Source organism: Podarcis cretensis (genome assembly GCF_951804945.1).
Source record: "Podarcis cretensis genome assembly, chromosome: 15".
Taxonomy (NCBI): Eukaryota; Metazoa; Chordata; class Lepidosauria; order Squamata; family Lacertidae; genus Podarcis; species Podarcis cretensis.
The window spans coordinates 43,881,025-43,893,967 of NC_137185.1; the positions used below are offsets into that span (position 1 = coordinate 43,881,025).

The 12,943-nt window shown below is 47.0% G+C and overlaps 1 protein-coding gene and 1 long non-coding RNA gene across 4 annotated transcripts in view; one reads left to right on the forward strand and one right to left on the reverse strand.

The window, feature by feature from the left end:
- Nucleotides 1-12,943, reverse strand: part of PDLIM2 (PDZ and LIM domain 2) — a 56,025-nt gene that overhangs the window by 33,270 nt on the left and 9,812 nt on the right. For all 3 annotated transcript variants that reach the window (XM_079955163.1, XM_079955161.1, XM_079955162.1), the window contains one exon: nt 5,088-5,208. In XM_079955163.1, coding sequence (XP_079811289.1) covers nt 5,088-5,180 — 93 coding nt within the window. In that variant the 5' untranslated portion in view covers nt 5,181-5,208. Of the gene's footprint in view, nt 1-5,087; nt 5,209-12,943 lie in introns of those variants that run through there.
- Nucleotides 6-6,292, forward strand: LOC307204033. Its single transcript, XR_013833474.1, has 3 exons — nt 6-1,756; nt 2,434-2,672; nt 5,628-6,292. It is a non-coding gene; the product is annotated as an uncharacterized lncRNA (long non-coding RNA).

The following is a 12,943-nucleotide window of genomic DNA, read 5'->3' on the forward strand; positions in this document are numbered from 1 at the left end:
GAGACACATCAAGCTAAAATGTGACTCCTGGGAACAAGCCATGCCCAGCTGTGCATCAAGACGAAGGCAGATGAGTAGCAGACATTCTATCCCACCAGCTCCTTTATTTATTTAACATGTTAGACTGCTTAATATAATAAAATCTCAAAGTGCTATGGAGTTTGGACAGTTTGCTTCCACTGGCTCTGTCCCCATATCCAAACAAATGTCTGCACAAAGGATTTGTCTGGATTAGTTAATAACATGGGCTAAATTAACCCTATTAAGAGTCTCTGCACCCGCCCATCTTAAAGGTTAAAAGTGGATTTGCAATGTGTTATGCTTAATAGAAAAAAGTTAATTAAACCCGACTGAAAACATTCCAGAAGAGTAACAGAGTTAAATCTGCTGTAGCAAAAACATCAAAAGATTCCTGTTGCACCATAAAGGCTAATAAGCGTATTGTGACATGGCCTTTTGAAATGTTTGGCTCTGCTTCACCATGTGCATTTGACAATTTGGAAAAAGAAACTAAGTCACTGTGCATTTATGCTATAACATCTTATTATGGACTAAGCAAGTTACTGCCATGAAGACCACAAAGAGCAAAATACAAAACTGGCAGAACAACCAGTATTTTTTTAACAAGGCCCACTGCTTTTCGGGGAAGTGCCAATTTCTAAATTCATCCAGAGAGCTCTCTCCATAATGCCGGTCACTTTGTAAAATGCCTTTCTTATTATTTTAAAAGCACTTTCACCCTACTTTAAATCACTCCATTACATGGCACAGCAAAATCCACGTGTCCAGAAATGTGTGCCTACCAGGGGAGGGGGAGGAGGAAGGAAAGAATTGTTCATGCAATGAAGTTGATAGTTGAATTACAACATCCCTTCAATCTTAAACTTACATTATTGGAGTGTGATGGATAATTCTAAAAACAAAGAAGTGTCACACTCCTTATATAAAAGTGTTTGACAGCCATGAAGAATTGGATATCCAATAAACAGCATCTGCTGATGGTCTTTCTCATGCTGGGCTACAGATTGGTTTTGCAACATTTGAAAAATTGCAGAAATGGGGAGGCTTAAAGAAAGTATATAATTAAAAGAAGGAAGGAGATCACACAAAATTTTTGAGCAATGTTGGAGTTGCTCTTTATCAATTGATGTATTGGAAACAATGATACAATCTGAATGTGACTCAGATTACAAGGAGAGTCCAACTAAACATTAGGAAGAACTTTCTGATGGTAAGAGCTGTTCAAAAATGGAACTGGCTACCTCATGAAGGTAGTGGACTCTCCTTCCTTGGAGGCCGGATGGCCATCTGTCAGGGATGCTTGAGCTGGGATTCCTGCATTGCAGGGGGCTGGACTAGATGGCCTTGGGGTTCCTTCCAACTCTACAGTTCCATGATTCTGTAAGTGTCTTGCAATATTTTAACCATCTTTGTACTCCAGTGATAGTTTCTGTTAAAGATTCCCTTAAACACTGCAGTTTATTACAATAATTTATAGCATACTGTTCCATTTCAAAATAGCGCTCAAGGCAGCTACATAAATACTGAATGTTTCTTTTGTCCTGTATTCTGGAAACATCTGGATGTTAACAATGCATTATTGTGACATGTGATGCTGTTGAAATGCTAGTAAAGAGACCAAAACAACAACACCCTTATCCCTTACAACATCTGTGACTCTTATTCTAGTTTTGTTTTTGCAGTAAAACAGTGACCACTCTCTAGCCACCATCAGCAGTCAAATGTCTGACCACAGGTTTGCTCACCTTATGACTTTCTCCTCTCAGAAAGCTGGCAATTAATATTTTGTTTATAACTGAGTGAACAAATAAGGCTGTTGCCAAGGCAAAGGTGTTCACCTGGTAACCCAAGGGAGCAGGAAGAGATCTCTCTCCAGAATTAACACTGGGCTGCTCTATTCCTTAACATGGATCCCTAGACACCAGACTGCAATTCTGGAACAAGTCAGTCTTAACTCACTTCAGACTCCAATTCATTTACAAATGCAAAGTCCACAGGCACCAGCGAACAGGAGATGAGGAAAGACTTGCTAATGAAAACATGTGGCCCTTGACTCACCTTGCTCAAGTTCTCCCAGATAAATCATCGTGAAAGGCTATAAGCAAACGCGAGGTTCTCTTTATGCACACCTGGTGGGCAGAATACAGAATTCCCTGCTCACACAATGACCACCCAAGGGGTGAGGCTGAATCACTCAAAAACCTCCTTGGCAATGCAAACAGGCGGTTGCTGATTTAGGATAATAACAACCTCTGAAACTATCTCAGGCAGCCCAGATCACATAAACAAGTCCCTAACATCTCCAACAGAAAAGCCTGTGTTGGGGTGGCCTGGCCCCAGACGACTGCCCCCAATGATTAACCCACACAACCATTGCAGCAAATCTAATGATAACCTACATTGCTTCCACAGAACCCAAGGCAGCATATAGGGTCCTCAGCCCACAGAGACACTGACCAGACCCCCAACCTTCTCAGATTCAGCTTCAGCCTTTACAGAGGGCAGCCGTCTAAGTGAAGGAGCTCAAGAAAGGCCACCCAGTCCAAGTTCAAGTTAAAGACAAAGAAGCCAAAGGAGGGGGGAGCGTCTGGAAGTTGCCCACCAAGAGTCGGCACCTGGACAGGAGACGGAGCAGCCACGCACGTCACCTGGTCATAGTTCCCCCCACTATGAGGAAAGGCTTTGCATTTTTTACGTTCAATTATGGCAATTGTTTCTACATCTGCATCTTCACATGTAAATCAACATGTGACATTTTATTCAGATTTATGTCACCTTTTGCTCTCTGTTTTATTACGTATTTCCTGTATTTTGGGCAAGTGGCCACCTTACTCACCAAGGCTGCTGCTTCTGTGCTTTTAACAGATTCTGGCAATGTTTATTTTTTTATTTTAAGAAATTTAAACTTCCATAGCAATGCTTTGGAAGAGATTCCACTCTGATTTCAATCTGCCCAGCAATGGGGCAAACAGCATGGGCGGAACACCTTCTGCTTCCTTTTGTGCCAACGGGGGGGGGGGGAGCAGGGATATTCCCTTGCCCACCCCTGGAGAGGGGAGTAAGGAAGAAGTATATTAGTCCCCTGCTGCTTACAGTCTCCATGTGCAGCACCATAGACTTACAGTCTGTTCCCAGGGAGTTGGTTCCTTGAAGAAATGGTAAACAGGATCTGTTCTCCTCATTATAAACTGAAGGGTCACACTTGGCTCAGTGCCCAGCCCAGAAAAAGGGGCAGCTTCCTTTTAGAGCTTCTGCCCCAAGCAGCACATTAAAAAAAAAAAATGCTCAGCATTCCAGGATGTCCTGCAAAACCCCAAAGACATTCAATGCAGGAACAGCCAGGCCAACCAATCTCTTCACTCCCACTTTTCCACAGGAAATTCCACTCAGAGCACCCAGCAAGTTGTTCAGCAAAACAGAGCCTATTTAGTTTGAGGCAATGGTAAAGGTAAGGGACCCCTGGACAGCTAAGCCCAGTCAAAGGCGACTATGGGGGTGCAGCGCTCACCTTGCTTTTCAGGCTGAGGGAGCCAGCATTTCTCCACAGACAGCTTTCTGGGTCCTGTGGCCAGCATGACTAACCCGCTTCTGGTGCAACAGAATACAGTGATGGAAGCCTGAGTGCATGGAAATGCTGTTTACCTTCCTGCCACAGCGGTACCTATTTATCTACTCGCACTGGTGTGCTTTTGAACTGCTAGGTTGGCAGGAACTGGGAGAGAGCAACAGGAGCTCACCCTGTCACGCGGATTCAAACCTTTTTTGTTTGAGTTAATACACTGTGCCTCCTTGTGCAAGTACCTGCTGAAGCTTCCAGCTACAATATAGTCAAGTGCATCTCACCTGGTGGCACTGTGTGGCCCCCAGATTAAGTCTCGTCCACATCAGAGTTTTGTGACTGTCTTCATGTCACACACAGCACATCTGCTCATCTTCCTCTCTTTAGCAGCCCATTCCAGTTAGCATCCCATCTCTATAATTCTGCCTCAAATGTTGTGAGTGCTCATACTTGTGCAGCCAAGGCGGCACCACTGTGCACTTGGGAAAACACTCAGGGCCCACAGAATTCTGAACAACTATTGAAAGGGGAAAACTGAAAACCAGGTGGGAGGGCAGAGGAAGAGAGTGGCTGGAAACGGAAGACTGAGGAAGAGACAAGCTCCGTGAAAACCGAGTTTGGTTGGGTCCTTTCCTGTCTCACACTCAGAAGCTATTTTTAAATGTCCCTAGGGATGGAACTGTGGACTGGCAATGGAAATCAATCAAGAAAGACAAGATTTAAAAATAAGTGGGATAGGGCACCAAAAGCGATGGACAAACCTGTTAATTTTGGTTTCTCTCAATTTCTAATTTTTTAAAACTTAAATTCAGCTCTCCACATTTCTGCAGCAATCTGCACGTAAAAAAAAAAACACCCCCATGAAAATTAATCAACATATTAATGTGAATTTATCCTAATAAACATATTTTTGTATGCCGTTTTTATTAGTATACCCCATTTTCCAAAACAGTTTTCCCTAATGTAATGTTCCTTGTACATGTTCCTTGGCTGGAGATGTATAAAACCCGGGAGGATGCTTATGTTTTGTGGATTGTTTAAGAAAATGAAACACGAGGACTGAGCAGGCTCAGCAGGTACAAAATGCTGGCTAACTGAGGGAGGGCAATGAAACAGAAAACTAGAGAAGACGGAAAATGGAATGGAGTGACTGGAACCCTGACCGGGGTTTTCCACACGACAACCTTTTAATGCAGGGCCCCCCTTTTCCCTTCTTGATTGAAGGTTCCAAGTAAGGAACAGCAGACAATCTTACCTGGTTAGCAGAGGGCGGTGTGGGAGTTAAGTTTCATTGCTATACACACTTTACGTTTCCTTGCTGTGTGTGGCTCTCTCGCTGTCTGACTTTCCAGAGTACAAGACAGCAGTATAAGAAGCAGCAGGTCATTTTCCACGCAGAACTGCCCACCCCATCAGCAACATCCATCATGTGGCCCACAGGCCATAAGGTGAACTCTGCTGCACTATATGGGCAGCCAGTGGGAGAAACAGGAGACAGGGTACCTACCTTAGATACTATGATGGGCTTCCTGAAGTCCCGTCCCCCTGTGATGCGGAAGCCCCATGGAGCGGGACCCATGAGATTCACATTCACTGCCATGGCAGTTCCACCAGCAGACCCTGTGGGCCTGAAAAGCAAAGGATAAGAATTCTGTGAAGAGAGGGTGATGGGGATGTTGGTGGATAATACGAAGGAATGGCTGAGTGTTCCAGGAGGGAGAAGAGGAGGAAGTGCTCTTGGCCCCGGAAGCAGAGGACGCTGCCTTGTGCCGCCGAGTCGAGTGCAGTGTTGTCCACAGCAAGTGGCAGCAGCTCTTTCAGGCAAGGCTTCCTTCCCCCCGTCCTGGAGATGCTGGGGACTGAACCTGGGATGCTCCACATGCTAAGCAGATGCTCTGCCTCTTCCTCCCCAATTACCAGGACAACTCTATTCATTCATTTATTAGTTGGTTATGTAAAGCTTTTTTATCTTTTACTCTGCTCTTTGGTTGAAGAGGCTCTCAGAGCAGCATATGAAGACCAGAAGTACGACATTTTCTGTCCTCAGGCTTACAGTCTAAAAGACATCACACCTAAGCAAAAAGATGCAGAGGGAGGATGAAGAAAGCAACCACAGGCACCAGTTACAACGACCAGTAAGTGACCAGCTGGGGTGGAAGCAGGGGAATGGCTGCTGCAAGTTGACAGCTGAGAGAGGGTCAAAGGCAGCTATTCTTTCCCCAGAGGCAACGAAATAGCCCTGAGTTCCTTCTTCCTCCCTGCTCTGCAGCTCTTGCTAGGCAGCTACTGGAGTGAACCATAAGGCATCTGGTTCATGTGTGCAACGTGGCTTTTCTTTTTAAGGCTGGGGAACCACCAATATCAGGCACAGCAGCTTCCTGGAAACCTAAAGGTTGTTCTGCTAATGGCAGGTGATGCAGCAGTGACTGGATCCAGCAAGCTCCCAGCTCATGCCAGCAAAACCGCCATGAGTGAAACTAGCCAGTGGAGAGTGTCAAAAGCGGCCTTAAATTTGCAAGCAGGGTGACCATGCTAACAACTGGCAGAAAGAGCCTTCTCAAAAGAAACATAACAAATATTAGAGAGAGAGGGAAGTCTAAGTAAGTTCCCTTTTGAGAAATTTCAGCTTGGCTACTATCAAGTTAAACTGCACAGGCACCCCCCCCCCCCGCATATGCGTGATTGACTTGTGCATGACCACTTGCATGCACAGCACTGGGAAATAAATAAATAAATAAATAAATAAATAAAATCATATGAGGAAATGGCAGGAGAGAGCTAGAGAGTCCTTGTGGTTTGTGAGGAAACCCTCCCCAGAGCCCAAGGAGGACATCAGTGAGGACGGAGGAAGCCCCAAAGAGACACGAGGTCCAGTGGGGCTTTGTTAAGGCTGCTCAGCCTCCCTGCCTAGCAGCCGATGCATGCGGTAGGGCAGCAGCAGCAGCAGCAGAAGCAGCAGCAGCAGACACCTTTCCACACATCCTCCAGCCTCCAGGTGGCCCCAGAGCTTCAACTCTAGTTAAAGAAAAAGTTGTGTGGAGAGTGGGAGCAGGAAAAAACGGGCGTTTAGAAGCTTTTTAGAGGGTGCTCCCCCACTTACACAATTTTCATTTATGCATGTGGGGGCCCAAGTAAGTGGGAGGGCACCTGTATATTGTTGGTGGTCATACAGGTAGATGAAGGAAGCAATGGGCCTTCTCACTGGAGGAGGAGGATACTGGAAGGAGCAGGGGAGAAGCCCACTGCTGCCATCAATTACATTTGAATAATAAAATTCCATCAACAGTTGTTCCCTAAGTTCTCCACTCTGTTCATGGGGGCTGAAATTACACACAGGAAGGGGATTTAACCGAATATTCTCCAGGGCACTGGTGAAATTCTCCAACAGTTCAGCTGGAATCCTCCCCCCAAAATACCTCAGATACCTCTACCTCAGATATTATTTTCTGAGAATTTTTTTAAATAAAATGGCTTCTCCAGCACCTTGCAATTTCCCTCACAGAGAAACACAGTCCATAATGTCAACTCAAGGACCCTAGAAGTGGGCTTCCCAATTTTTCTGTCAGGGCTGGAACCCCCAAACCACACAATTCTCCAAGCAATTGCAGCCCCGGCTCTGTTCAGGAGACCTCAAATCCTGGACCTACCTCTACAACCCCCAAACTGAGGTGCAGCAATTGTCTCCAAAGATTCAACACACCCCAAAACCCTGTTCCTCTCCTGCACAGTCACCCTCCAGAAGGGGAACTTGAAGACTGAAAAACAGTTGGTTCCTTCCTAGACCACATGATGCGACCGACATTTGCCTTCCTGTCACAGACCTCACTTCCGCCCCCCCCCCGCCCCCCGCCTGCAGGTTCCTCCTTGCAAGTGCCTGACAAGGAAAGGAGCTCTAAGCAGAGAAGGGCGCAGAGCAAGTTGCAGATCTAACCATGTCAGACACCTGGAGGAGCAGTAACAGCAGCTGCAGTGATGCTCTCCAGGTGATAATAAAAGTTATAAATCCAACTTTTCTTTTGCTTTGTCCCTCACAGTCAGGTTGATGGTTTATTGCCTGTGCTTTGCTTGGGCATGTTTTCTCCTAACCTGGAATCCCAACTGCAACAAAGTGAGCAATGGTGACCCTAGATTTTTATGACAAAGAATGTGACAGCAAAGCTGACTAGAAAGGGCTAACCTGGAATGGCTATTAATTAAAATAATTACAATCATAACTGCTAAATATGTAATAACATATGTTTCCTGCTTGGCAGGGGGTTGGACTCGATGGCCCTTGTGGTCTCTTCCAACTCTATGATTCTATGATTCTAACAGTAGCATATTCCCAGCAGCACACATCTAGGCTGAGTAAGTGGAGCCCAATAAAATATGTTGTTGCATGCCTTCATTTTCACTGCTAGATTTCTCTAGAGCAGTCTTCCCCAACCAGGTGCCCTCCAGATGTTTTGAGCTACACTTACTTTGAACTCCTGCCAGCGCAGCTGTATGATGCTTGGCCTGCTGGGAAGACGGCCATGCCAGATGGAGCAAGCAAGAGCCTGTTCTCACATGCAAGTGACCACTTGCGATCAAGTGATGAGCATGCATGTTATGCTCTGTAGACTAATGAAATAAATGCTCTTCTGATATTTAGGTTATCCAGATTGGTTCACACATGTGAACCAGTCCCAAAAGGCACTCTAGCCCTGCTTCTGCTCCCCACATAGCCCAAGGTCCACACCAGACGTCATGCAGAGCTCCATGTTTGGCAATGTACCCTCTGGTGTGTTTACCTTGCAAGAGCATCAACGCTGCAATTCCACTCCCATGTCTGTTTTTGACAGAATTCTCTGACATTCCCACAATTCCCAAATGCTAATCTCCTCTTCCTGAAGCCACAGAGAGGAAAACATCCTACTGCAACATGGTTTTCCTTCCATAACTTCCATGCAACTTCCAATTTGGCCACAAGTCTTCCAAAGACAGCCAGCCAGATTGTGACCTGCTGCTTGAAGGTTTATGGACTTCCAGGGATGGAGAAGTCCATGATCACTGCAGATGGTGACAGCAGTCACGAAATTAAAGACGCCTGCTTCTTGGGAGAAAAGTGATGACAAACCTAGACAGCATCTCAAAAGGCAGAGAGGTTACCTCGTCGACAAAGGACCGTATAGTTAAAGCTGTGGTTTTCCCTGTAGTGATGTATGGAAGTGAGAGCTGGACCATAAAGAAGGCTGATCGCCAAAGAATTTATGCTTTTGAATTATGGTACTGGAGTAGACTCTTGAGAGTCCCACGGACTGCAAGAAGATCAAACGTATCCATTCTTAAGGAAATCAGCCCTGAGTGCTCACTGGAAGGACAGATCCTGAAGCTGAGGCTCCAATACTTTGGCCACCTCATGAGAAGAGAAGACTCCCTGGAAAAGACCCTGATGTTGGGAAAGATGGAGGGCACAAGGAGAAGGGGACGACGGAGGACAAGATGGTGGGACAGTGTTCTCGAAGCTACTACCATGAGTCTGACCAAACTCCGGGAGGCAGTGGAAGACAGGAGGGCCTGACGTGCTCTGGTCCATGGGGTCACGAAGAGACAGACATGACTAAACAACTAAACAACAACAACAAGGGATGGAGAAGCAGCAATGGCAGTGTGTGTGTATCAGCTAGAATGAGGCAGAAAATGGGCATAACTGCCACCACTAGGTAAAGGTAAAGGGACCCCTGACCATTAGGTCCAGTCGTAGCCGACTCTGGGGTTGCGGCGCTCATCTCGCTTTATTGGCCAAGTACAGCTTCCGGGTCATGTGGCCAGCATGACTAAGCCACTTCTGGTGAACCAGAGCAGTGCACGGAAACGCCGTTTACCTTCCCGCCGGAGTGGTACCTATTTATCTACTTGTACTTTGACGTGCTTTTGAACTGCTAGGTTGGCAAGAGCAGGGACCGAGCAACGGGAGCTCACCCCGTCATGGGGATTCGAACTGCCGACCTTCTGATTGGCAAGTCCTAGGTTCTGTGGTTTAACGGTAACCCACATCATCACCCACATCCCTTAACTGCCCCCACTATGGAGCAACAATTGAGAGCAAAAAAGCAGGAGGTCACTTTGCCTTGAGGAGCAAGAAGAGGGCTCATTACAGGGTGGGAGTGGCTCCTAGATCTAGGAGAGGAAGGGAGGTCCCCAGAAATGCAAGCAATTGTCTACGCCAGACATTTGGTGCCGTAGGCCACACCATATTGCTTCCTTCTCATCAAGAAGCAGGAAGGGGGAGAGCAGTGCTGGCCCAGGAGCCTTTGGTGGGGAGGCAGAAGACAAGCAAAAGCACCCGGAGAACCAGGCAGGAAGTTCACAGCCACAAGACCTGATTCATATATTTTGCAGCTGAGGCTGGGAAGTTTGCAGCGAAGCACAACCTCCCAGGAGGATGCTGGGCTGACACCTCCCTGAGCATGCCACGGCCTGTTTATGCGGGGGGGGGGGGGGGGCAGATAGACCTTGCTGGCAACGGCCCAGGGGCTAAGACCGCAATGAACCAAGTCTCCACAAGGGGTGGGTGAATCAATCAGTTGCCGTCTCTGTCAATTTCTCATTTTTTCAATCTTATGTTCAGTTCTCTGCATTTCTGCATCATTTGTTTTTTAAGTCCTCATCAGCCTTTTCCTGTGAAATTCCAACATACACATTTTTGTATGCAATTTTGCATAATTTATACACTTTGGCAAATAACATTTTCTCTAATGTAATGAATTTCTGCATTACATCATCAATGTTACTTTCATCAATGCATGCATTTTAATGCACACTTTACCTTAGCATACACAACATTACGTGGCATTGCAAGATTCAGAGAAGGCTGACTGGCTTTTGGTTCATGTATTGTTTCAGAAAGTGTGAATTATGCATAGCTGTCAACTTACAGATTTGAAAATAAGGGACCAGCAGCCTCGAAAATAAGGGATCAGCAGCCAAAATAAGGGATTTTAGTCAACCAACTGAAATACGAAGTGAAAAGGAACCAGATAATTTTGGAGAGCAGCACCGGTTTTTAGCCCTTCGTTTCCAGAGGTTGCTGCTCAAGACACCAGCCGATGAAACACTGCAATTAAATAACTACAAGCAGCAACCTACGAAGCTACGAAGATGCTGCTGCAGTTCTGTATCTTTTCTCTCGTGCTTCATCTGCAGCTCTCAGTTCCATCAGGCGGGGCGGGAGGAAGGGGGGGGGGGGAAAGCCCCAAAGTAAACCCGCAGATCAGACCATCTATGCTTGTCTACCACTACAAATCTATGGGAGAAGCGCTTGCGGTCCTTCCTCTGCTTTCCCCCTCTACGGTTAGCCCTTGGAACACCTGCCCACGCCTCCTCTTCCTCTCTCTGAACTGCTTTCTCTATGGTTGCCCTCGCTCTCCTCTCAAGGCTCCTCAGCAATTCATAGGCTGCGCCAGGCTGCCCATCTCATCCGGGTCCTTCGGCGGCACAGCCGCAGTATGGCCTAGTGGGAGCGGTGGCACCAGGCAGAGGGGAGGCCCGAGGCAGAGATGCTCAGTTCGGTGGCCACAAAGAGGATGGCGGTGGAAGAGCCCAAGGCTCCCACCTGTCCCGGTGGGGAGGGGCTCCCGGGGGCCGAGGCTGGTGAGAGGAGGCTGGAGGGGGGCGGTCCGGGCAGCCAAGCAACACAGTTGGAGCCTCCCTCCTCCCTGGCTGGCAGGGAGGGAGGGAGAGGAGCTGCTTCCTTTGAAACCCGGGAAATTTAAGGGACATCATCAATAAGGGACAGCAGCGGGACACGGCACTGGGATAAGGGACTTTCCCGCCAAATAAGGAACGGTTGACAGCTATGGAATTATGTAGAGTCACCATTAAATGCGAACGGAATCAAATTTCTCCCCCATTCCCTAATCTCTACATAGTGTCTGAGGTGGTGGTGGGAGCCAGGGAGTTTATTTATATCTGGGGTGGCATTTGTTCCTTGCATACTTCAGGAACAACAACCCTACTGCACGCATATCTGCTCAGTGACACTTAAAAGCCAAAGACGGGGGCCCAGCAAATAGTAGGGTGGCCATTTATACATCACAAAAGAAAGAAAAATGCATCACAGGGGAAAAACCATAAGTAGACATGCTCTAGTTTATCTGCACTGAATGCAAACATAACTCAGCACACAAGGAAGAGGCTGTGACTTAAGCAGGCCTGTCACAGTCCACTTGTTGGTGGAAACGTCAAGGCTGATATTCCTTCTTCTAATAGTCCTTTTATCTTTAAACCAGACTGCCATTCTAACAGAGCAGGGACAGAGAACCCAAGACCCTCCAGATCAGAGGTTCCCAACCTTATTTGGTGTAGAGCCCCTTTTCAGAAAAAGAATTACTCAGTGCCCCCCTGGAAATCTACCTTCTTTAAGAAAACAGAAAGATGCAGTGGCAAATTTGTGTTCTTTTATGTTCCTACAACGTTGGCCAAATAAGCAGGCAAGCTGCAATCCACTTCCTGGGCCTGTGTGGAGCCAAAAAGGGTTCCCCCAAGCCCAGGAAGACCCCTCGCCTCCAGCACAACCACCGGATCCAGGGGAGGCGTTATTGCTGTCCTGCAACGGCGCCCGATCAGAGGGTAAGCATCATTACACAACAGATGAGACACGTACAAACGGTTTTTCAAAATTTTATTCTCTCTTCCACTGCTCCCTTATTTTTATTCAACGCCTCCCCCATTGCCCCTGAGGCTACTCTGCCCCTGGATCATGCCAATGCCTCCCGGGGGGGTATCACCCACTTTGGGAAACACTGCTCTAGATGCTGCTGAATGACAACTCCCATCAGCCAATGGTCAGGTGATGGGAGATGCAGCTTGGAGAGCCATAGTTTTCCACCCCTGAAATAGAGTCCACCTTCAAACAGAGGACTAACCTTTGAGAGCCCTTGGAAACAGAGGACTCCCCTCTGTAATATGGGGCACCTGGCCACCCTAGTAAATGGCTAGGCAGCATCAGACTCTGCAAGCTAAGCAAGTAGATCTGAATAGGACTTTGGTAGAAGACTCCAAAAGCTCTCTAAAAGATGTAGAAGAAATGAATGAATCCTGAAAAAGTTAAGCAAAGCCAGGCCTAATAACATTTAAAGCACATGACTTCTCACAAAGAATCCTGGGATCTGTAGTCTACCCACCACTTAACAAACTACAGCTCCCATGATTCTTTGGGATAAAAAGCAATTTAAATGTATGGTGTGTACACAGCCCAGGACTAGCCAAGCAAAGAACAGGGGGCATTAACGGAGAGGCATTGAGAGAAATTGCCTGAAGTCCACCTTGTCCATGTGGCAGTTACTTTCCACCTTTACCATTAACAGCCCATGAAAACAGCCCCCAAACCTCTGACACACA